The sequence below is a fragment of the Macaca nemestrina genome, chromosome 13 (genome assembly GCF_043159975.1).
Source record: "Macaca nemestrina isolate mMacNem1 chromosome 13, mMacNem.hap1, whole genome shotgun sequence".
NCBI classification, from domain to species: Eukaryota; Metazoa; Chordata; class Mammalia; order Primates; family Cercopithecidae; genus Macaca; species Macaca nemestrina.
The window spans coordinates 62,157,140-62,182,330 of record NC_092137.1 but is presented as its reverse complement, the minus strand read 5'-3'; the positions used below and the strand labels follow the sequence as shown (position 1 = coordinate 62,182,330).

The 25,191-nt window shown below is 45.1% G+C and overlaps 1 protein-coding gene and 1 pseudogene across 4 annotated transcripts in view; both read right to left on the bottom strand.

Moving 5' to 3' along the window:
* The window catches only part of LOC105465113 (copper metabolism domain containing 1), a 248,464-nt gene extending 223,319 nt beyond the window's left edge, over window positions 1–25,145 (bottom strand). The window contains exon 1 of one of the 4 annotated variants that reach the window (XR_011611791.1): window positions 6,121–6,336. Coding sequence is in view for 2 of the 4 variants with exons in the window: in XM_071076782.1 (XP_070932883.1) it covers window positions 6,121–6,300 (180 nt within the window). In the remaining 2 variants the exon portion in view is untranslated. Of the gene's footprint in view, window positions 1–6,120; window positions 6,337–25,024 lie in introns of those variants that run through there. The other 3 variants (XM_071076787.1, XM_071076784.1, XM_071076782.1) reach the window with 3 other exon arrangements.
* Window positions 13,373–25,012, bottom strand: LOC139357868 (small ribosomal subunit protein uS5 pseudogene; annotated as a pseudogene).
* Window positions 25,146–25,191: the final 46 nt, after the last annotated feature.

The window sequence follows — 25,191 nt, the reverse complement described above, 5'->3', positions numbered from 1 at the left end:
ATTCTCCTGCCTCAGCCTCATAAGTAGCTGGGATTATAGGCACCTTCTGCTACACCCAGACAATCTTTTGTATTTTTAATAGAGACGGGTTTCTGCCATGTTGGCCAGGATGGTCTCAAACTCCTGACCTCAGGTGATCCGCCCACCTCGGCCTCCCAAAGTGCTGGGATTACAGGCATGAGCCACTGAGCCCGACCTGGATAAATTAACATTTGATTGATATAACTGAGTACTAGAGTATACAAATTAGTAACAGACAACACGAAATGAGAATTTTCATTAAAGTTTTTTTTTCTGAGATGGAGTTTCACTCTTGTTGCCCAGGCTGGAGTACAATGGTGTGATCTTGGCTCACCGCAACCTCCACCTCCCAGGTTCAAGAGATTCTCCTGCTTCAGCCTCCCAAGTAGCTGGGATGGCAGGCATGCGCCACCACGTCTGGCTAATCTTGTATTTTTAGTAGAGACGGGGTTTGTCCATGTTGGTCAGGCTGGTCTTGAACTCCCGACCTCAGGTGATCCGCCCGCCCCGGCCTCCCAAAGTGCTGGGATGACAGGCATGAGCCACAGCGCCCAGCCTAAAAGTTTTTGTTTAAAGTTCCAATGAAGAAATACAAAATCATCACCAGAGGGCAGTAGTGAATACAGACTAAGGTATACAAAAGGTGATGGATCTTCATAGTTAGATTATGCTCTTTCAGTAAACTGGGATTTACTGGAATTGAGCATATCCACAAGCTTAACAGCAATAACAATAAACATCATGCAAACTCATATCTATAAGAAGTTGAATTATAATGTGAGTAAAAAAAGCAGATTAAAATAGCAGTGTTGGGCTGGACACGGTGGCTCACGCTTGTAATCCTAACACTATGGGAGGTCGAGGAGGGTGGATTGCTTCAAGTCAGGAGTTCGGGACCAGCCTGGCCAATGTGGTGAAACCCCGTCTCTACTAAAATATAAAAATTAGCTGGGTGTGGTGGCAGGTGTCTGTAATCCCAGCTACTCAGGAGGTTGAGGCAGAATTGCTTCAACCCAGGAGGTGGAGGTTGCAGTGAGCTGAGATCGTGCCACTGCACTCCAGCCTGGGAGACAGAGCGAGACTCCATCTCAAAAAAAAAAAAAAAAAAAGGCAGTGTTTAGCAAAACAAGAGTATTTATATATAGGATGTCATCTCCCTAAATAAACACACCATTCCCAATTAATTGACTTCATTGCTCCTTAGGGTCTACCAAAAATAAAAATTACAGCAAATGAATGGCCAGCTTCACGTATCTACAAGCAGATGAAAGGTCTGTCCTTTTGTGATTAACAGGTAAGGCTAGAGAGAGTCAATGTCCCAGTCAAGTAGGATAGGAGGGTTCCATTCTAAACAGAAAACAGAACCAGTACAAATGCCAGGAATCACTACATAACACCTTGGCACACAACATGAAAGTCAGAGAGAAGCGCTACAGCTCAGGGAGCACCTGAACCTGAAACATGGCCTGTGAAATATATTGCCAGGCAGTTGGCAATAAGGAGGCTGTTAACACGTGTGTCCACTGTATCCACTGCTGAGAGTTATTTCTCCCGTCCTTCCTTCCTTTGCTTCTACCCTGTTGTTACCCTTCATTTTCACTTTCTTCACAGACCATGATATTACATAGATAATTGAAAGTATGAACTCTGTTGTCATTTAAAAATGTACATCCTGCTTAAGAGCAGGAATAAAAGTTAGAAAGATTATAAGAATAGAAGGTTGTTTCATTTTTTTCTTGCCTCCTCCACCAAGACTCCACATTGGTTACCTTCATATTGTGATCAAACTGGACTATTCACCATTTCCTGAACCCGCTCTTTTCCTGCCCCACCCATGCTGTTCTTAACTCAGAATGCTGTATATGCTACCCTTCATCTCAGTCTAAAATATGCTATACTCTCTTCAGAAGAAGCAAAAATGGCATCTCCAAGAAGCCTGCCAGAAAGAACTGAGATCTCTTAATCTATCTTCAGGTGCTTACTCACAATTTTATTTACAAATACAATCACATCCTTGCATCATGCTTATTTGTGTATGTTCCCTCTTACTGCAGATAGAGGTTCTATCTGCAAAACCTTTCAGTGTAAAAATTATGTTTGTGCCAGGCACGGTGGCTCATGCCTGTGATCCCAGCACTTTGGGAGGCCGAGGTGGGCAGAGCATCTGAGGTCCGGAGTTCAGGACCAGCCTGACCAACATGGAGAAACCCCATCTCTACTAAAAACACAAAATTAGCCAGGCGTGGTGGTGCATGCTTGTAATCCCAGCTACTCAGGAGGCTGAGGCAAGAGAATCGCTTGAAACTGGGAGGTGGAGGTTGCGGAGAGCCGAGATCACGCCATTACTTACACTCCAGCCTGGGCAACAAGAGCGAAACTCCATATCAAAAATTAATAATAGGCCGGGCGCGGTGGCTCAAGCCTGTAATCCCAGCACTTTGGGAGGCCGAGACGGGTGGATCACGAGGTCAGGAGATCGAGACCATCCTGGCTAACACAGTGAAACCCCGTCTCTACTAAAAAATACAAAAAAACTAGCCGGGCGAGGTGGCGGGCGCCTGTAGTCCCAGCTACTCGGGAGGCTGAGGCAGGAGAATGGCCTGAACCCGGGAGGCGGAGCTTGCAGTGAGCTGAGATCCGGCCACTGCACTCCAGCAAGGGGGACAGAGTGAGACTCTGTCTCAAAAAAAAAAAAAAAACAAAAAAAACAAACAAAAAAAAACAAAACAAAAATAATAAAATAAAAATAAAAAAAAATCATGTTTGTTTTTTATGTTTCCATAACAATTAGAGAAATTTGGCTGGGCTCAGTGGCTCATGCCTGTAATCCCAGCACTTTGGGAGGTGGAGGCGGGTGGATCACGAGGTCAGGAGTTCAAGACCAGCCTGGCCAAGATGGTGAAACCCCATCTCTACTTAAAAACAAAAAAATTAGCCATGCATGGTGGCAGGCGCCTGTAATCCCAGCCACCTGGGAGGCTGAGGTACAGAACTGCTTGAACCCAGGGGCGGAGGTTGCAGTGAGCCAAGATCATGCCACTGCACTCCGGCCTGGGCAACAGAGCGAGACTCATCTCAAAAAAAATAATAATAATTAGAGAAATTTAACCCTCAGTGTTGCTTTTAAAGTTAAATAAAGGCTAGACACGGTGGCTCACGCCTGTAATCCCAGCACTTTGGGAGGCCGAGGCAGGCAGCTCACGAGGTCAAGAGATCAAAACCATCCTGGTCAACGTGTTGAAACCCCATCTCTACAAATATTACAAAAATTAGCTGGACACGGTGGTGCATCCCTGTAGTCCCAGTTACTCGGGAGGCTGAGGCAGGAGAATCACTTAAACCCACGAGGTGGAGGATGTAGTGAGCCGACATTGCGCCACTGCACTCCAGCCTGGCAACAGAGCAAGACTCCGTCTCAAAAAAAAAAAAAAAAAAAAGAGTTAAATAAAGATTGGAACTGAATGTCATCCTGAGCCCAGGGTTTCAGCCCTAAGTAAAACAATCAAAGGCATATCCCTTCATTCCTCAGACTAATCGGCTGTGCAGAGGTTGTGCTGTGAGGCACCTGCAAATCTTCTGTTGCATACTCCCAACACCAAGAGAACCATGCCAGCTCCACAACACGGAACCACTCGAAAACTTCAAGTATCCTGGATATTATTCAGCAATGTATTTAAAATAAAGTAAAGTCGGATGCAGTGGCTCACTCCTGTAATCCCAACACTTTGGGAGGCCGAGGCAGGCGGATCACCTGAGGTCAGGAGTTCAAGACTAGCCTGGCCAACGTGGTGAAACCCTGTCTCTACTAAAAATAAAAAAATTAGCCAGGCGTGGTGGTGGACACCTGTAATCCCAGCTACACAGAAGGCTGAGGCAGGAGAATCACCTGAACTTGGGAGGCGGAGTTTGTAGTGAGCGGAGATCACACAACTGCACTCCAGCCTGGGCAACAAAAGCAAAACTCCATCTCAAAATAAAAATAAATAAGAGAAAGAGTTTTCAGGCAAATTCTTCTCTGGGTATCCTGCTGTTTTATCTCCTAACAAAACAAATGAATCAAAATGTGGTCCACCTAGAGAGGAGAAGTACCCCCCAATGTTTGGAGATTCTAAGGCATTACCTACACATGTGCTGTTCTCTCTTAGCCTGCAGAAGAAGAGATATAGGCCTCATCCCCATAAGAGATCAAACACCTCAAAAACCCAGATGTCAAATTTTCTAGGAAACTCTCTCGGACTGCTCAAAGAGTAAAATTTGATAGAAATAGGAAGCATTCAGCCGGGCGGGGTGTCTCACACCTGTAATCCTAGCACTCTGGGAGGCCAAGGTCAGGAGATCAAACCCATCCTGGCCAACATGGTGAAACCCAGTCTCTACTGAAAATACAAAAATTAGCTGGGCGTGGTGGCGGATGCCTGTAACCCCAGCTACTCGGGAGGCTGAGGCAGGAGAATGGCTTGAACCCGGGAGGCAGAGATTTCAGTGAGCCGAGATCGGGCCACTGCACTCCAGCCTGGCGACAAAGCAAGACTCTCTAAAAAAAGAAAGGAAATAGGAAGCATTCACTAGTGATTTATGATTGATATCAACTAAGATTACTTAGAAAGTCTAGAATCACACCTGAGATATTACTCCTTACGTTTCATTTGCTTTTTTTTCTGGATTCAAATCCTGTAGGCAAAATCAGTTTTTAAAAATACAGAAGCGCCTTTTTAAAGAATAAACAGTTTCAAAAAAACAGCAAATTCAAAAGGATAGTGGATTAAATTTCAATATTGACTTTAATCAAAATGTAATTTTAGGCTGTTTAGATTCCCTGGGCCTGTTTCTTAAACCTTTACAATGGGTGTCCACTATATAAGGTTTTTTCCAAGAAACAAATGAAACAACATGTAAAACATCTCAGCACAGTTCCTAATACATAGGAGACCTACAAAAGTCAGTAATTCTTTTTATAGTCTGTCTCTAGAATACATTGACACTAGATTCATTCCTATAACTAGTTCTCGGTCTAAATAGAGTTGTCCAAGGCTGGGTGCCATGGCTCACGCCTATAATCCCAGCACTTTGGGAGGCTGAGGCAGGCGGATCACAAGGTCAGGAGTTCAAGACCAGCCTGGCCAGTATGGTGAAACCTCGTCTCTACTAAACATACAAAAATTAGCTGGGCATGGTGGCGGGAGCCTGTAGTCCCAGCTACTCCGGAGGCTGAGGCAGGAGAATCGCTTGAAACCGGGAAGCAGAGGTTGCAGTGAGCCGAGATTGCACCAATCTCGAGATTGCACCACTGCACTCTAGCCTGTCTCAAAAAAATAAATAAATAATAAATAGTAAAAAAATAAAAAAAAACTAGAGTTGTCCAATATGATGGTTATTAGCCATACGTGACTACTGAGCACTTGAAATGTGGCTAGTCCGAGATATGAGCTTTAAGTGTAAAATACTGGATTTCGAAGACTTAGTGAAAAAAGTAACAGAAAATCTTGTCAATATTCTGTATATTGATTACATGTAAAGTGATAATACTTTGGATATTCTGGATTAAATAAGATATATTATTAAAGTTAATTTCACCTTTTTGGCTCACATATTTCTATTGGACGGTCTAGTCTATACTTTGACTTCAAGCTGGTAATTATGCTCTCTTAACCATGCAGTGGACTGCTTGACAGATGCCACTCGGGCTAAGCCACCCCTTATCCAGCAGACACTCATTTTAACGCTCCCAACTTCCACAACCGGGGAAAGCTAGCGACCTAAAACTCTTAATTTTAAAAAATCCAGATCCCACAGATCTGCTGAGGAAACGCGACTGTTACCAAGAGACACAGAAGAGATGTCTTGAAGGAAAAGCCCCCGTGGGTGTCAGTCAGTCCTACCGGGGGACTGGGAACTTCAGCGTAAAAAGGTCACCCTTAGGAAAGTGAGAAGGGGCGAAGGAACGAGCAAATCAGGAGCCCAACGTGGAGCCCATGGAGTAGAGATCTGAGAAGGAAAAGCCTTTCAGCTTGTGGGAACGGGGGGAAGAGAGGGGGCGAGGCTGAAGCCAGCGGCCAAGGGGCTCCGCTCCAAGCCGGAGACTATAGAAAAGAGCAGTACCTTAAGAATCCCCCTCATCTTTGCCAAAAAGGGGCGGAACTCCTCGGGTGGCACCTCTGGATACAGCTGGCTCCGTAGCAGCTCCTCTGTAATGCCGGGGTGCCCGTGGAAAGTGTCCTGGGCTAGCGCATTCAGCAGCCCGTTCAGGGGCTTGCCGCCCTCAAGCTCGCCCGCCGCCATGCTCTACGAAAGCCCCGCCCCGCAACAGCTGAGCCGTGCCCCGCCACGGCGGCCGAGATGTGCCTAAATAGCCTGTGCAAAAGCACCACGGGGAAGCTGGAGGCAAGGCTTCCCCAGGGGTCAGAGTTGGCAGCTTACAGCTTTGCTCTGCAAAACCCATCCCCTTAGGATACCTCCACGGAAATATCCGTTTGGTTCTAGGAGAGTCACTTTGCTTCCCCTGATCCCCTTCATCACTGCAGAGCCTACTGGAAAGAAAGATTGCTCGCAGAGATTATTGGAGATGGGGTAGCAGCCTACAAGGTTGGCAGTTTTAATTTTTAGATGGCTGTATCTCATTCCAGGCCTTGCCAACCCATTAGCTGAATAGGATCGATACTCAGATTTAATCTCTGCCTAATCCTTACCTGTCATCCTTTGTTCCAGAAAATTTAACTATCTCCTGATTACATAATGTTTTGTTTGGGTTGTTAACTGCCTTTTTATATACACTTGTCTTGTCTTTCCAACTAGATCAGTGGTTCTGATCCAATGTTCTTTTATATAACAAGTATTTTGTTAACACCTCATTTACTATCCTGATATTAAATGCATAGCTAATACAACCTCCCACCCATATAATTTCAAAAAATCAATATATTATTCAGCCATAAAATTGAATAAAGTACTGATACATGCTACAATATGAATGAGACTTAAAAACAGGGTAAGTAGAAGTCAGACATATAAGGCCAAGTATTGGACATCTCATTCATATGAAACGTTCAGAATAGACAAATCCACGGAGACTGAAAGTACCGTAATAGCTGCCAGAATCTGGAAGAGGGAGCAAATGGGTAGTGACTGTTTATAGGTACAGAGTTTCTTTGGGGCATGATGAAAACATTCTGGAAGTGGAAGCACAACCTTGTGAATATACTAAAACCCACTGAATTGTACACTTTAAGAGATTAGTTTCACAGTATGTGAATATCTCAATTTAAAAATCAATTTAATGACCTAATTGTAATTTATCATAAAACTAAAAGGAAAGTAATCTATAATGTAATATGTGTAAATGTTTGGGTACACCTATACTAGTTGACTAAAAGACATATAAAGTAGCCAGATGTCTGCATCTTTACATCTTTATGTAGAACCACCTGTGACTTCTACAAATGCAAATCGATACAGGTGTGCGGTATTGGTGACTCCAGAGGGAGGGCAGTTGCTTCTGGTAACATGATGTTCTGAAATGTGAACAACAGTTGGTAAAGTTTACAACAAAAAACACTCTCACTCTACAGTCATTGCAAAGCTGGAATATTCTGTATATATTAATGCTAAACTAAAAATGCATTGTGTTGCCGGGCTCGGTGGCTCAAGCCTGTAATCCCAGCACTTTGGAAGGCCGAGGCGGGCAGATCACGAGGTCAGGAGATAGAGACCATCCTGGCTAACACCGTGAAACCCCATCTCTACTAAAAATACAAAAAAATTAGCCAGGCCTAGTGGCGGTCGCCTGTAGTCCCAGCTACTCTGGAGACTGAGGCAGGAGAATGGCATGAATCCCGGAGGCGGAGCTTGCAGTGAGCCGAGATCATGCCACTGCACTCCAGCCTGGGTGACAGGCTCAAAAAAATAAAAATAAAATAATAACAATAATAATAATACATTGTGTTTATATATAAAATGGAGTTTGATTTTAGGCTTAGATAATAACAAACAGGTTTTTCACCTTTATGAATATACCCTGCATGGGAAGATGTCATATTTCTGACCTCTCTCCCACCTATTCCATTCCTACCCTTCCTTCAAAGTGACAACTGAGGTTGGGCACAGTGGCTCACGCCTGTAACCCCAACATTTTGGGAGGCTGAGGCAGGTGGATCACCTGAGGTCAGGCGATCAATACCAGCCTGGCCAACATGGTGAAGCTCCATCTCTACTGAAAATACAAAAATTAGCCGGGCATGGTAGCATATGCCTGTAGTCTCAGCTACTTGGGAGGCTGAGGCAGGAGAATTGCTTGAACCCAGGAAGCGGAGGTTGCAGTGAGCTGAGATGGTGCCACTGCCCTCCAGCCTGGGGGACAAGAGCAAAACTTCGTCTCAAAAAAAAAAAAAGTGTCAACTGAAATGCCCTTTTCAAGGCAGTGCCACACTGTTGAGAATTTACTCATCTAGACTGTTTTAATTAATGTTTATCCAGTAAAGAGCCATCTCTTTTTTTTTTTTTTTTTTTTTTTTTGAGACAAAGTCTTACTCTGTTGCCCAGGCTGGACTGCAGTGATGCAATCTCAGCTCACTGCAACCTCCACCTCCCAAGTTCAAGTGATTCTCCTGCCTCAGCCTCTCGAGTAGCTGGGATTACAGGCATGCGCCACCACGCCCAGCTAATTTTTGTATCTTTTGTAGAGAAGGGGTTTCACCATGTTGGCCAGGCTGGTCTCAAACTCCTGACCTCAGGTGATCTGCCCACCTCAGCCTCCCAAAGTGCTGGGATTACAGGTGTGAGCCACTGTGCCCGGCCAGAGGCATTTTTTATAATAGAAAAAAATATATTTCTTTTCCTAAAATAATTTTATAAAAGGCAAATTCAGAGTTGCTTCCATGGCTCCAAGTAAATCAAACTTAGAGACAAACTATAGGTTGTTTTACATGTACTTACAGAAGTTGCAGAGAATGGCTGGTAGAAAAGAAAAAGCATTAAATGAAAGAGTGGCAAGCAGAAACAGCACTATTAAAAACATAATTTACAAATTACCCACCAGAAAGGCTGCACCTATTTATTTCTATGAAACCTTACTAACACTGACTGATATTATATTTTTAAATTTAATCTAATTTAATTTTTGAGACAGGGTCTCACTCTGTTGCCCAGGCTGAAGTGCAGTGGCACAATCTTGGCTCACTGTAGTCTTGACCTCCCAGGCCCAAGTTATCCTCCGATCTTAGGCTAAGTAGCTGGGACTATGAGCACACAGCACTGCACCCAGCTATATTATTCTTTATAACCTTTGCCATATGATACATGAAAAATATTATCTCACTTTTAATTTGCATTTCTTAAATTTTGAGAGTAAATACTTTTTTACTATATTTATTGGCTGCTTGTATTTCTTCCTATTTCCTTGTCCATTTTCTATAGGGGTTTCTCTCACTTCAGTGAATTTTTTTTTTTTTTTTTTTTTTTGAAGGTGGAGTTTCACTCTTATTGTCCAGGCTAGAGTGCAATGGCACGATCTCGGCTCACCACAACCTCCGCCTCCCAGGTTCAAGTGATTCTCCTGCCTCGGCCTCCCAAGTAGCTGGGACTACAGGCATGCGCCACCATGCCCGGCTAATTTTTGTATTTTTAGTAGAGACGGGGTTTCACCATCTTGGCCAGGCTGGTCTCAAACTCCCGACCTCGTGATCCACTTGCCTCAGCCTCCCAAAGTGCTGGGATTACAGGTGTGAGCCACCACGCCTAGCCACTTCAGTGATTTCTTTTTTTTGAGACAGAGTCTGGCTCTGTCGCCCAAGCTGGAGTGCAGTGGCCGGATCTCGGCTCACTGCAAGCTCCGCCTCTCGGGTTTACGCCATTCTCCTGCCTCAGCCTCCCGAGTAGCTGGGACTACAGGCGCCCGCCACCTCGCCCCGCTAGTTTTTTCATATTTTTTAGTAGAGACAGGGTTTCACCGTGTTAGCCAGGATGGTCTCGATCTCCTGACCTCGTGATCCGCCCGTCTCGGCCTCCCAAAGTGCTGGGATTACAAGCTTGAGCCACGGTGCCCAGCCCACTTCAGTGATTTCTAAGAGCTCTTTGTGCATAGAAATATTAATGCTTGTTACCTACATGCAAATATTTTCCCCAAGTTTATATAGCCAAATCTAGGCCGGGTACAGTGGCTCACAAGGTCAAGAGATCAAGACCATCCTGGCCAACATGATGAAACTTCATCTCTACTAAAAATAAAAAAATTAGCTGGGCATGGTGGTGTGCACCTGTAGTTCCAGCTACTCAGGAGACTGAGGCAGGAGAATTGCTTGAACCCAGGAGGCAGAGGTTGCAGTGAGCCAAGATCGTGCCACTGCACTCCAGCCTGGTGACAGAGTGAGATTCCGTCTCAATAAAATAAAATAAAATATAGTAAAATCTATCAACCTATGTAGAAAAAGTCTGGAAGTTTATTCACCAACATATAGTGTATATCTCTTAGTAACTGAAGATGGCTTTCTGCTTACCTGATTTTTCTAAATATCTACAGTGGACATGTAATACTGTTGTAATAAAAAGTTATTTAATGAAAAAATTAAATAAGTAGTAGGTTCTAAAACAAAATTCTTTTTTGTGGGGAGACAGGGTGTCACTCTGTTGCCCAGACTGGAGTAAAATGGCGAGATCTCTGCTCACTGCAACTTCCACTTCCTGGGTTCAAGCAATGCTCATGTGTCAGCCTCCTGAGTAACTGGGATTACATGTGCGCACCACATTGCCCAGCTAATTTTTGTATTTTTAGTAGAGATAAGGTTTCATCATCTTGTCTAGGCTGGTCTTGAACTCCTGGCCTCAGGTGATCCACCCACCTCGGCCTCCCAAAGTGCTGGGATTACAGGCATGAACCACCGTCCCCAGCAATAAAAATCTTTCAATGAAAGCTTTAAAGGACGTGTATTCTACATTACAGATAAAAGCCATTGCTTTAAAAAAAAAAAAAAAAATGTGTTTTGGTTAGGCGCAGTGGCTCACACCTGTAATCCCAGCATTTTGAGAGGCCGAGGCAGGCGGATCACCTGAGGTCAGGAGTTCAAGACCAGCCTGGCCAACATGGTGAAACCCTGTCTCTACTAAAGATACAAAAATTAGCTGGGTGTGGTGGTGTGTGCCTGTAAACCCAGCTACTCAGGAGACTGAGACAGGAGAATCGCTTGAATCCAGGAGGTGGAGGTTGCAGTGAGCCGAGATCACGCCACTGCACTCCAACCTGGGTGACAGAGTGAGACTCTGTCTCAAAAATAAATATAAAAATAAAAGTGTTTTAAAATTTTTATTTTCATGTCCACTGAATATGAATCTTAAACTTTTTGATATCACTAGATGCTTTCAGAATCTGATAAAAGCCTCAGACACTTTCTCCCCAAAATATAAACACACACCAGGCCGGGCGCGGTGGCTCAAGCCTGTAATCCCAGCACTTTGGGAGGCCGAGACGGGCGGATCACGAGGTCAGGAGATCGAGACCATCCTGGCTAACACGGTGAAACCCCGTCTCTACTAAAAAATACAAAAATCTAGCCGGGCGAGGTGGCGGGCGCCTGTAGTCCCAGCTGCTCGGGAGGCTGAGGCAGGAGAATGGCGTAAACCCGGGAGGCGGAGCTTGCAGTGAGCTGAGATCCGGCCACTGCAGTCCAGCCTGGGCTAACAGAGCAAGACTCCGTCTCAAAAAAAAAAAAAAAAAAAAAAAAATATATATATATATATATAAACACACACCAAATGTAGCCTACAGTATCTATGGGTTACTTTATCTCTCAGAAGTCTTTCTATAAACCCCCTAGTTTTCCATGGGTCCTGACTGTACACTAAAAATAAAATCCTAAGCCTCCCACTGAGTGAACAGACCTCCTCTTGGCCAAGGGGACCCCAGAGAAACCTGAAAAATTGTATTTCTACCCATAACAGGAAGAGATCGGACATTCATCCTTCTACCTCCTCCCTTTCAGAGTTTAGACACAACAACTGACTGGCATTAATGTTAAAATAGGGATCATAAGACTCTGTGGCAATAAGATACCAAATTATAGAAAGACCTAAGGCCATGCAAGGCAAGGGTTAAATCATGCCTACAGGCCATCAGTCTTGCTGAATAGGTCATTTTGACACAAAATATTGTGGCTAACTCTGACGTAACATCCTTATCTTCAACATTTCTTTCTTCTGACTCCAAGTTTTAGACAGAGCCTTACAACTTTAACCAATTGCAAATTAAAGAATCTCTGAATCCACCTGTAACCTGTAAGTCCCACTTCAGCATATCCTGGCTTCTTGGACTGGACACCTTCCATGTGTTGACTTACATCTTTGCCTGTAACTCCTGCCTCCCTGAAATGCATAAAATTGTCATCTGACCACCTCAGGACCACTTACTCAAAGTTTCTTGGGTTTGTGTTTTTCCCAGGCTGTGGTCAGTCACATTGGCCCTGAATAAATGTCTAAAATATTTTACAGAGTTTGGTTTTTCTTTTAACATGGCTTAGAACTCCTGAGTACCCCCAGCTCTACTTAACCTTCACGAGAAATACATTACTCTTTTAGAAGCAAGTAAAAATACAGGCTGGGCGCAGTGGCTCACACCTGTGATCCCAGCACATTGGGAAACCAAGGTGGGTGGATCACTTGAGGTCAGAAGTTCAAGACCAGCCTAGCCAACATGGTAAAACCCTATATCTACTAAAAATACAAAAATTAGCTGGGTGGGGTGGCACACAGCTGTAGTCCCATCTATGCAGGAGGCTGAGGCAGGATAGCTTGAGCCAGGGAGGTTGAGGTTGCAGTGAGCTGGGATCATGCCACTACACTCCAGCCTGGGCGACAGAGCAAGACTCTGTCTCAAAAAAACAAACAAACAAAACAACAACAACAAAAAAAAACATTGCTATCATTATTTAACTCCTACTCAAATGTATGTGTAGAAGAGGCAAAATTTTACCTCTGCCCTCTTAGGGTTTTTTGGCTGGACTCGAGAATTAAACTTACATTAAGACAGGTTAACAAGAGAAATACATACAGATTTATTTAATATTAAGTTTACATTATTTAATATAATGTATGACATAGGAGCCCTCATAAGTAAATGAAGACCCACAAAAGTGGGAAAACTTAAATGCTTTTATATTAGGATGAATAAAGACAGGCAATGGCAGAAAAGTAACCAAACTATGTGGGGAGGCTAAAGAAGATAAAAAGTATTTTAACAAGGTCTGTTTGTACAGAATTTTCTGAGTCTCAACTTCCCATTCTTAACAATAAGAATGTTGCCTTCCTTCTGGTAACGAGAGGACATCTTCTATATGGGGCTTTTATCTCCTCCTTTAAGGAAGAAAAGGGGAAGAATCAGAGTCCCTTCTTGCACCCATTTTTTTTTTAATGTGCCTTTAGCTCAAAATAATCCTTATGCCAAAGTGATATATTTTGGGATAGCATATTCTGCCACATATTACTGCCTGCCTGAGCCTACAGCATGTTCCAAAATATCAGTGAGCAATAAAATAAATTAATTCCTGTGCCACCAGGGGCTGCTATTGCCGATGTAACTGTTGAAACTTGGTAGCAGCTGCATTTTTAGAATGCCTTTCAAGCAAAAGGATCCAAGTACAAAGCTTTATTTTATTAACTCTCAAAACAACCTATTTTGTAGATAACAAAGCTGGGCATAGGCCTATTAAAAGAATTGTCTAAGGCAAGGAAACGGTAAGAAAAAGACCCTCAAGCCTTGATGCAAAGGGAAATTATAAATACCTAACTAAGCCTTCCTTGTAAACAGGTTTCCTTTCCATTGTGGCCAAATAGGTTTCCATTCTAAGTTCCATTAAGCAACTGGTCCCAGGCAAGTAATAGGTGTTTTTAATGAGGTTTTCCACCTCTGAAAACATTAAAATATTATATAAAATGTGAACTGAAATGTGTGCAAACGCAAGGGCACCAAAGTTTTACAATGAGCTCTACCTGCACTCTGTCTCCATTCTACTTTCTCCAATTATGCTGTTATTAACATTCACTCTTCACTCAACTGGTCACTCAACAGATTTTATCTTTTTGAGACAGGGTCTCACTCTGTCATCCAGGCTGCAGTACAGTGGCGTGATCCCAGCTTACTGCAAACTCAACCTCCCTGGCTCAAGCTATCCTTCTGCCTCAGCCTCCTACATAGATGGGACTACAGATGTGTGCCAGCCCGTCTAGCTGATTTTTAAAATTTTTTTAGAGACAGGGTCCCACCATGTTGCCCGGTCTGTTCTCCACCTCCTGAGTTCAAGTGATCCTTCCACCTTGGCCTCCCAAACTGCTGTGATTACAGGTGTAAGTCACCATGCCCTGGCCAACAGGTATTAGTTGAGAGCTTTTGCAATCCATTCTGCTTGGCTCCAGGAGATACAGAAATATTTGACTGTCTCTGCCTTAAAGTCTTACATTCTGGTAAGGGAAAATTACATGTAAATAAATTATTAAAATACAATGGACTAAGAATTGTTATTACTTAGTACCTAAAAATAGCTATCAGGTTTGGTGAAAGAAGATTCCATTAATTCAGCTGCAGTAGGTCAGGAGAGGCTTAATGGAGAATATCAGAATATGCTGCAGGTGAAATAACTCATCCCTATATACGGAGGCATGAAACAGAGTGAGGTGTTGAGTCCTCTGTAAATAATATAGCAAGAATGGAACCAGGACCCTAGGGTAATAAATCTGAAAAAATAGACAGGGCCTAGGTCACAGAGATGAAGAGTTTACATGTAATGGACAATTTTTTTTTTTTTTTTTTTTTTAGACAGAGTTTTGCTCTTGTTGCCCAGGCTGGAGTGCAGTGGCACAATCTCGGCTCACTGCAACCTCTGCCTCCCAGGTTCAAGTGATTCTCCTGCCTCAGCCTCCCGAGTAGCTGGGATTATAGGCATGCACCACCACGCCCAGCTAATTTTTGTATTTTTAGTAGACGGGGTTTTATCATGTTGGCCAGGCTGGTGTCGAACTCCTGACCTCGGGTGATTCACCCACCTCAGCCTCCCAAGTAATTTTTATACTTAATCATTGGGAAGTGTAGAGAAGGAAAAATCTTTCCCCTTCCCATCTCAGGGTTCTTGGCTGGGGCTCTGTAACAAAACACAACTTAACAAGAGAAAAGCATACAAATTTATTTAATATAAGTTTTACATGACACAGGAGCCTTCATAAGGAAATGACCCAAAGAAGCACTTTGAGCCATATGATTATACGCTAAGTGGGACAAAGAGTAGTAAACTGTGAAAATATGGACTTGGTCTAGGGTGGTTAATCATGGAGAAGTGACTAGGAAGATAAGAATTAGTTTAACAAGGTTTTTTAATACAGATTTTTTATGGCCTTGATTCCCCATTTCTGGTGTTAAGAATACCTTCTAGCTGGGCACAATGGCTCATGCCTGTAATCCCAGCACTTTGGGAGACTGAGGAGGCTGGATTGCTTGAGGTCAGGAGTTCGAGACCAGCCTGGCCAGTATGGTTGAAACCCCACCTCTACTAAAAACACAAACATTAGCCAGGTGTGGTGGGGGGCACCTGTAATCCCTGCTACTTGGGAGGCTGAAGCAGGAGAATCACTTGAACCTGGGAGGCAGAGGTTGCAGTGAGCCGAGATCAAGATGGTGCCACTGCACTCCAACCTGGGCGACAGAGCGAGACTGTCTAAAAAAAAAAAGAAGAAAAGAAAAAAGAGCACCTTTCACATGTGAGTTTTATCTTCTGCTTCTGCTTTCAGGAAGAAAAAGGTAAGTCAGAGTGCCCTTTATGCATCTGCTGTTTTTTAGGTGCTTTTAACTCAAAATAATCAATAAGAGCCAGAGTAGCTTATTTGGAGTGGTGTGTTCTCAACTACTTCAGGAGTCCCTGAAGAGCTGTAAGCAGAGGAGTAATAACAAGATCAGATTTGGGGTTTTGTTTTTTTCTGAGATAGGGTCTCACTCTGCCACCCGGTGCGGTGGTATGAGCCTATCTCACTGCAACCTCGAACTTCTAGGCTCAAAAGGATCCTCCTGCCTCAGCCTGTTGAGTAGCTAGGACTACAGGTGCACATCACTGTGCCCAGATTTTTTTTTTTTTTTTGAGACAAGATCTCACCGTGTTGCCCAGGCTGATCTCAAATTCCTGGGCTCAAGCTATTCTCCTGCCTCAGCCTCCCAAAGTGCTGGGATTACAGGCATGAACCACCCCAACCAGCCAGATTTGAGTTCTTAAAAGATCCTTCTGTGGTGGTAGTGTGGCAAAGGAACTGGAAGAGGCCCCACTTCCCAACACTGTTGCATTGGATATTAAGTTTCCAATACATGAATTTTGGAGTGGACAAGGATATTCAATCCATAGCAGTTTCTTTTGATGATGTCATGTTTACCTGAGTCTTTGTTATCCATGTAATTTTGCACTGGTGTTTATGTATTTAAAGGAACAAACACGCCGGGCGCGGTGGCTCACACCTGTAATCCCAGCACTTTGGGAGGTCGAGGTGGGCAGATCACAAGGTCAGGAGATCAAGACCATCCTGGCTAACAGGGTGAAACCCCGTCTCTACTAAAAATACAAAAAATTAGCCAGGTGTGGTGGCGGGCACCTGTAGTCCCAGCTACTCTGGAGGCTGAGGCAGGAGAATGGTGTGAACCCGGGAGGCAGAGCTTGCAGTGAGCCGAGATCGCGCCACTGCACTCCAGCCTGGGCGACAAGCGAGACTCCATCTCAAAAAAAAAAAAGGAACAAACACCTCTTCCAGTCTTTATAGACTAGTTTTACAAGGAAAAGGCCTTCTCCTATTGGGTCCCTGAATTGATGGGATTGCACTCAAATGGAGTTGGAGCTGGGTCCACAGTGGGGTCCACAGTTGGGTCCACAGTTGGCAAGCTTGTTACCAGGGGCTCTAATGGGTGTGGATCCTGTCTGGTCCATGGGTGGACTGGACTGCCCCCAGGACCTTGGTCAGTAGGGCTGGTGTTGGGATGGTGGTCTGCAGACAATGGGCCTATTACCAGATGCATAGACTGGCGTGGCTTCCTCCAGTTTCCTGGTAAGCTTCCGGCTAGGTCACTGGGTGGGCCCTTGGGCAGGCAGTACTGGCCCTAACAGTAGTTAAGAGGGGCTGGAACCAAGTCACTAGGCTGCTTCAGGGTCCACAGGCAAGAGTGAAATCTGCAGGCCTGCTTCCTGGGGCATGGATAGTCATGTCACCCGTGGGTCTCTTCATGGGCAGGATTGCTCTCAGACCACAGTGAGGAGGGCTGGAGCTGTGACTTACAGTTGTTTCAGGGACTGCTATGAAACTGATGTTGGTGGGCCTGTCACCTGAGACACAAGTAGTTATGATTCCTCCAGGTCCCTAAGTAGATGGTCTAGTAGCAGGACCAAGGCCAAAGAGGGTTGTAGCCAAGTCCACAGGGAGGTAGCACCATTTTCAAGACTGGAGCTGCAACCTCGATCGATGAGTCTGCTACCTGGGTGCAGTTCTGCTGTCTCAAAACAGCCTTCCTGGATCTTGGGCTCCACAAGGGTTTCACAGTCTCCTATCTAGTTCCCAAAGTTCCCAACAGAGGTACTTTTATCTGCGGACAGGTGAAAAGCTAAAAACTATTGTTGCTGTGGGGAGATACAAGTGAGGTAGCTCCTGGTCTCCCATTTTGCTGATGTCACTCTCCTGGCTGTCTTAAATCTCTCACTTTCTTAAATCTCTCTTATTCCACAGGTTACCCTTTCATCTTCATTGCTGCTATTGTTAATTTTCTCGCAATTTATTTATAGGTCATTTGTCCTAAAGAGTTTTTCACGTTCTACATCTTATTGATTGCATCCTCATGGTACTATTTTAAAAATATATTCTTCTAGACCAGGTGTAGATTACACCTGTAATCCCAACACTTTGGGAGGCAGGTGGATCACCTGAGGTCAGGAGTTTGAGACCAGCCTGGCCAACGTGGGGAAACCCTGCCTCTACTAAAAATGCAAAATTAGCTGGGCATGGTGGTACATGCCTGTAATCCCAGTTACTTGGGAGGCTGAGGCAGAGAACTGCTTGAACCTGGGAGGTGGAGGTTGCAATGAGTCAAGATCACGCCATTGCACTCCCGCGTGGGCTATAGAGTGAGACTCTATCTCAAAAAAAAAAATTTTTAATTTAAAAAAAAAATATATATATATATATATACAGCATCATTCTATTTTTTTTTTAAGTTTAGCTTGCAATAGTAACATGAAGCAGAGGCCTAGTTTCATTAAGTATATTTTGATTTTCTTAGTTTTCCTTGAAAGGTTTCTAGTTCACATTTACATCACATTTTACATTCATGAATACAAGAAATCCTTGTATTTTTTTTTTTTTTTTTTTTTTTGAGACGGAGTCTGGCTCTGTCACCCAGGCTGGAGTGCAGTGGCGCGATCTCGGCTCACTGCAAGCTCCACCTCCCGGGTTCACGCCATTCTCCTGCCTCAGCCTCCCGAGTAGCTGGGACTACAGGCGCCCGCCACCTCGCCCTGCTAGTTTTTTGTATTTTTTAGTAGAGACGGGGTTTCACCGTGTTAGCCAGGATGGTCTCGATCTCCTGACCTCGTGATCCGCCCGTCTCGGCCTCCCAAAGTGCTGGGATTACAGGCTTGAGCCACCGCGCCCGGCCAAGAAATCCTTGTATTTTTTGTAAACCCATTCATTGGTAGTTGGATCTAGGAACTTGATTAAGATTTAATTTTTTCTTTTCCAGGCTTAATTCACTTTATTTTTCTTGTATAAAAACCCTATGTTGTAGCCACAGCTGGAGCCTGGGTCCGCTGCACGGAGACTCTGGTGTGGGTCTTGACAAGGTGGTCAGTGAATTCCTAATAGGGAGACTTGGTAAATACAGTCTCCTTCCAGAGGTCAGGGGTCAGGTAGCTGTAGGTCTTAGAGACGGCATCAAAGGTGGCCTTGGCGAAGTTGCCCAGGGTGGCAATGCAGCCCCGGGCTGAGGTGTAGCAGTCATCGATACAAACCATCATAAGCAGCTTCTTGGGCACAGGCTCTGAGACGATGCCAGTGCCCCTGGGTGCAGGGATGAGGTGCACCAGCACAGAGCCACAGCAGCCTGTCACCTTGCAAGGGACGGTGTGGGCCTTGCCGATCTTGTTCCCCCAGTAGCCTCTGCGCACGGGGACAATGGAGAGTTTGACCAGGATGATGGCCCCACGGATGGCGGTGGCCACCTCCTTGGAGCACTTAACACCCAGGCTGACGTGGCCATTGTAGTCCCCGATAGCAACGAACGCCTTGAACCTGGTGCTCCGGCTAGCACGGGTCTGCTTCTGCACCGGCATAATCTTCCAAACCTCGTCTTTGAGAGAGGCCCCCAAGAAAAAGTCAATGATCTCAGATTCCTTAATGGGCAGGGAGAACAGGTAGATCTCCTCCAGGGCCTTGATCTTCATGTCCTTGACCAAGCAGCCCAGGTTGGTGACGGGCATCCACTCCTTATCCTCGGCCTTGCCTCCGCGAGCTCCACAGCCTTGGCCCCGGCCCCGTCCACAGCCGCAACCCCGGCCCCGGATGCCACTGCCAAAACCTCTGAGGAAGCCACCGCGGTTCCCCATCCCAGGGCCACCAGGGCCTCCGGGCCCCCCCCGCTGCACCGGCGTCATCCGCCATTTGGTGTTTTCTCAGAGAAGAAGAAGATTTAATTTTTTTTTTCATTCTTCCAGCAGGATGTATATAAAGTCAGCTTGCCTCACTTTTTTAGGCTGGGCACAGTGGCTCACGCCTGTAATCCCAACACTTCAGGAGGCCAAGGCAGGTGAATCACGAGGCCAGGAGTTCAAGACCAGCCTGGCCAACATGGCAAAACCCCATCTCTACTAAAAAATACAATAGCCAGGTGTAGTTGCACGAGGCTGTAGTCCCAGCTACTCGGGAGGCTGAGTGAGGCAGGAGAATCGCTTGAACCTGGAAGGCAGAGGTTGCAGTGAGCCGAGATCATGCTCCTGCACTCCAGCCTGCATGACAGAGCAAGACTCCAACTCAAAAAAAAAAATAAAGTTGGCTTGCCTCACTGTTTAAAGAAATAATGGGGTTTTGCTATGTTGCCTAGGCTAGAGTTCAATGGCTAGTCACAGGCACAATCATAAGAGTGCATCCTTTAACTCCTGGGCTCAAGCTGTTCTCTTGCCTGAACTTCCCAAGTAGTGGGACTACAGGCACACATCACTGTGCCCAGCTTGCCTTGCTTTTTGTATTGTGTCCCACCACATCCTGGACCCCCAAAACAACAGTCATTTATTTTGCCCACAAATTTGCAATTTTTGTCTTTTTTTTTTTTTTTTTTTTGAGATGGAGATTCTTGTTGCTTAAGCTGGAGTGCAATGGTGTGACCTTGGCTCACTGCAACCTCTGCCTCCCAGGTTCAAGCAATTCTCCTTCCTCACCCTCCTAAGTAGCTGAGATTACAGGCATGTGCCACCATGCCCGGCTAATTTTTGTATTTTTAGTAGTGACGGGGTTTCACCATGTTAGCCAGGCTGGTCTCGAACTCCTGACCACAAGCGATCTGCCTGCCTCAGCCTCCCAAAGTGCTGGGATTACAGGTGTGAGTCAAGGCATCCGGACTGTAACTCTTGTTAGTACTATAATAATGAAAGATTAGTTCATTCCTGTTTTTAGATAGAAAACCTGGCTGTTTACTCACATATCACAAAACTTTTCAGTTTGCCAGCACCCTCCTTTGGCTTTTCCCCTCTTCCCATTTTCATTTTTATTTATCTTCCTTAAACCTTCAAATTTTTATTTTTTACTATTGCCAACAATCAACCTCTTCCCATTTTTAGACAAATATTTTAACTGGGAAGGTTAGAAAGTGACAAAAATGTTAACTAGAAACCTCTCAAGGAAAATTAGGAAAATCAAAATATACTTAATGAAACAAGGCCTCTGCTTCATGTTACTATTGCAAGCTAAACTTAAAAAATAGAATGAGGCCAGGCATGGTGGCTCATGCCTATAATTCCAGTACTTTGAAAGGCTGAGGTGGGCAGATCACCTGAGGTTGGGAGTTCGAGACCAGCCTGGCCAACATGGTAAAACTCCATCTCTACTAAAAATACAAAATTAGCCGGCCATGGTGGCACATGCCTGTAGTCCCAGCTACTCAGGAGGCTGAGGCAGGAGAATCACTTGAACCCGTGGAGCAGAGGTTGCGGTGAGCCAAGATTGTGCCACTGCACTCCAGGCTGGGCGACAGAGCGAGGCTCCGTCTTGGGGGGAAAAAAAAAAAAGACGCAAACAGTATGGCTTAGGAAAACGGGGCTTAATGGTGGTCTCAATAATAAACTAATACAGAGAAAAATACAAAATAACAACAAACACTGTCTTTGAATTGGAGTAAAACCTAAAAGAAATAAGATACATATAACCCCCCCCCCTTTTTTTTTTTTTTTTTTTGAGACAGAGTTTCACTCTTGTTGCCCAGGTTGGAGTGAAATGGCATGATCTTGGCTCACTGCAACCGCCACCTCCCAGGTTCCCGCGATTCTCCTGCCTCAGCCTCCCCACTAGCTGGGAATACAGGTGCATGCCACCACGCCCGGCTAATTTTTTGTATTTTTAGTACAGATAGGGTTTCACATGTTAGCCAGGATGGTCTCGATCTCCTGACCTCAGGTGATCTACCCTACTCAGCCTCCCAAAGTACTAGGATTACGCCGTGAGCCACAGCACCTGGCCCCTCCTCTCTTCTTTTCTAACCTTAGCCAGTGCCTGGCTCAGCCCTATTATTGAGGGTCTAGGACATTGTGGGCTATTCATTCTAAAGAGAACCTTCATTTGGATGGCTGACAAAGTATTATTGTTTTATAAAAACCTATTTCACAAATTATTAAGGAAACTGTATAAGGCTATTGTTATTGCCAACATTCCCACATATGCCTTATGTCTGCTTGGATCTGATAGGAAAGTATTTTTGTTTGGTTTTGTTTTGGAAAGTATTTTTTCAAATATAGGGAAGTTTTTAAAACATTTTTACCCTTCATTAGCAACAGTGCTTTGTTTATATAAAGTACTCTACACAAGTGTTTATGTTTTTGTTTTGTTTTGAGACGGAGTCTCACTCTGTCGCCCAGGCTGGAGTGCAGTGGCATGATCTTGGCTCACTGCAACCTCTGCCTCCCGGGTTCACGTGATTCTCCTGCCTCAGCCTCCCAAGCAGCTGGGATTACAGGCATCTGATACCGCACCTGGCTAATTTTTGTATTTTTAGTAGAGGCAGGGTTTCACCATCTTGGCCAGACTGGTCTCGAACTCCTGTGATCCACCCACCTTGGCCTCCCAAAGTGCTGGGATTACAGGCCTGAGCCACCGTACCTGGCCATGTTTATGTTTTAATATTTGTTGAAATCCCATTTTAATGGAGAAATAATGTACATTAACACTCTGATGAAAGCCGATGTTTAACATTTATTTATTGCCTAATCCCAGGAACAAAAACAATTTCAATTTCACAAAAAAAGAAAAATCTTTATAACTTGAAACATTTCAGATACTTAAAGTATGTCTCAAAACTTTAAGACTGTCCCAAGAAGCCAATAATGGCATCTTCTAAATTCTGCTCTATTCTTTATGGCTGACAGGTTGACTCCTTACACTGACAGAACTAGTAGAGTTTAGTAAGCCCCTAGAGATCATCTAGTTCAACCCTCCTATTTTATAGATGAAGAAAATGAGACCCAAAGGATTTAAGTGGTCTTCCTTAGGTCACATAGCTAATAAGGAGCAGAGCTATTAATGCTCAAATCCAGTATTTTACACCACAAAATTAATGCATCATCACCCACTTGTTTCCAATATATTACATCAGTTGTCTAAACAAATAACCATAGAATCTATGTGCTACTTGGGAGTATTCTGGTCCTCTGAAGTCGGCTTCAGAGGTTTATGGATCTTCATTCCCTAGTGCTAATATCCCTTTTTAAAAATTATTATTTTTTGAGACAGTCCTGCTCTGTCGCCCAGGCTGGAGTGCAGTGGCCCGATCTCGGCTCACTGCAACCTCCACTTCCTGGCTTCAAGGGATTCTCCTGCCTCAGCCTCCCGAGTAGCTGGGATTACACCCCCGGTTAATGTTTTGATTTTTAGTAGAGATGGAGTTTCGCCACGTTGGCCAGGCTGGTATTAAACTCCTGACCTATAGTGATCCACCCACCTCCACCTCCCAAAGTGCTGGGATTACAGGCGTGAGCTACCAAGCCAGGCCCCTAGTGCTAATATGCTAAATGTGTGTTAAAAAAACAACACGGAGAGGCAAGGTGGCTCACGCCTGCAATCCCAGCACTTTGGGAGGCCGAGGTGGGCCTATCATCTGAGTTCAGGAGTTCGAGACTAGCCTGACCAACATGGAGAAACCCCATTCCCTACTAAAAAATACAAAATTAGCCGGGCGTGGCGTCGCATGCCCATAATCCTAGCTACTCGGGAGGCTGAGGCAGGAGAATCGCTTAAACCCGGGAGGTGGAGGTTGCGGTGAGCCGAGATGGCACCACTGCACTCCAGCCTGGGCAATAAGGGCTAAAACTCCGTCTCAAAAAACAAACAAAAACAAACAAAACAACACCACCTCATGATTACAAGATTAAGTACCTTTGAACATTTGTTTCTGAACCTACCACATGCATCTGTCACTTTGCAGGCGCTTAATAATTGTGAGCGAACATTCAACGAACCTCATCTCATAACTTCCTTACTGAAATATAGTGGTCATAGGAGACCAGCAGTTTAGCTCATGGCTTCTGGTCCTTGCTTTGTATTGGAATACTGCTTCTATCTACTGACTGGTTTACCTTGGGCTTCAGTTCCTTCTTTGGGCTCCAGTTCCCTAACCTTTTAAGTAAAGGATTATCGTGAGGACTAAACGAGATAAAACTTGTAAAGGTTCAGCACTGTGCTTAGCAGATAACGGAATTAAATGATCTTTATTATAGTGTTTACACTCCCTAAGAGTCAGTGGCTATATTATGCAGGAGACACTAGTGTAGAACAAGCGGGTGGTGATAACTAGACAGACCTGATTTGGCAGTCTGTCAAACCTCTACCACCCAGTACCAACCAATACGAGATAACCAACCTCGACACTTAAAGCAAAGAAAAACCTCCACTCATTCCAAATCTCCCTTTTCTGACTCCCTTTCAAAATAAGCAAAACTGCATAAAAAGAAGGTCTATGTGGCCGGGCAAAAACAGACTCAGCTACATCCCTTAGGGAGTTATTCCGGTGCCCACCGCACTGCGCAGATAGGTCCAGCCAGAGTTAAAGGAGGAGACCTCCCACTGGGCGCGGTGGCTCACACCTGTAATCCCAGTACTTTGGAAGGCTGAGAAGGGTGGACCGCTTTGAGCCCAGGAGGTCGAGACCAGCCTGGGCAACATAGCGAAACCCAGTCTCTACAACAAATACAAAAATTCGCTGGGCATGGTGGTGGGCACCTGTCGTCCCGGCTACTTGGGAGGCTGTGGCGGGAGGATCGCTTGAGCCCCGGAGCTCGAAGTTGCAGTGAGCCGAGATCGCCCCACTGCACTCCAGCCTGCGCGACAGACCGAGACTCTGTCCCAAAAAAAAAAAAAAAAAAAAAAAGGCCGGGCTTCTCGGCTCACGCCTGTAATCCCAGCACTTTGGAAGACCAAGGCGGGCGGATCACCTGAGTTCAGGAGTTCGAGACCGGCCTGGCCAACATGGTGAAACCCCGTCCCCAAAAAATTTTTGTATTTTGTAAAAACACAAAAATTAGCTGGGCGTGGTGGCGGGCGCCTGTAATCCCAGCTACTCGGGAGGCTGAGGGAGGAGAATCGCTTGAACCTGGGAGGCGGAGGCTGCAGTGAGCTGAGATTTTGCGCCACTGCCCTCCATCCAGCCTGGGTAACAGAGTGAGACTCTTTATCCAAAAAAAAAAAAAAAAAAAAAAAGGAGGGAACCTCACAATCGTGCGAGGTGGAGTGAGGAAATGCGGAAGTCCTCGGCACTCGCCTTTTAAATCGCGCGTTGTCATTGCTGCCTCGCGTAAAGGACCCCCGGCGCTCTTCACCTACAGCGCCCCATGCGTACAACCTCGCCGGTCCGGAGCTCCCCGCACACATCGACGTCAACCGGCGCGCACCGGACAGCCTTCTACGTCACGTCAGCGCCGCGCCGCA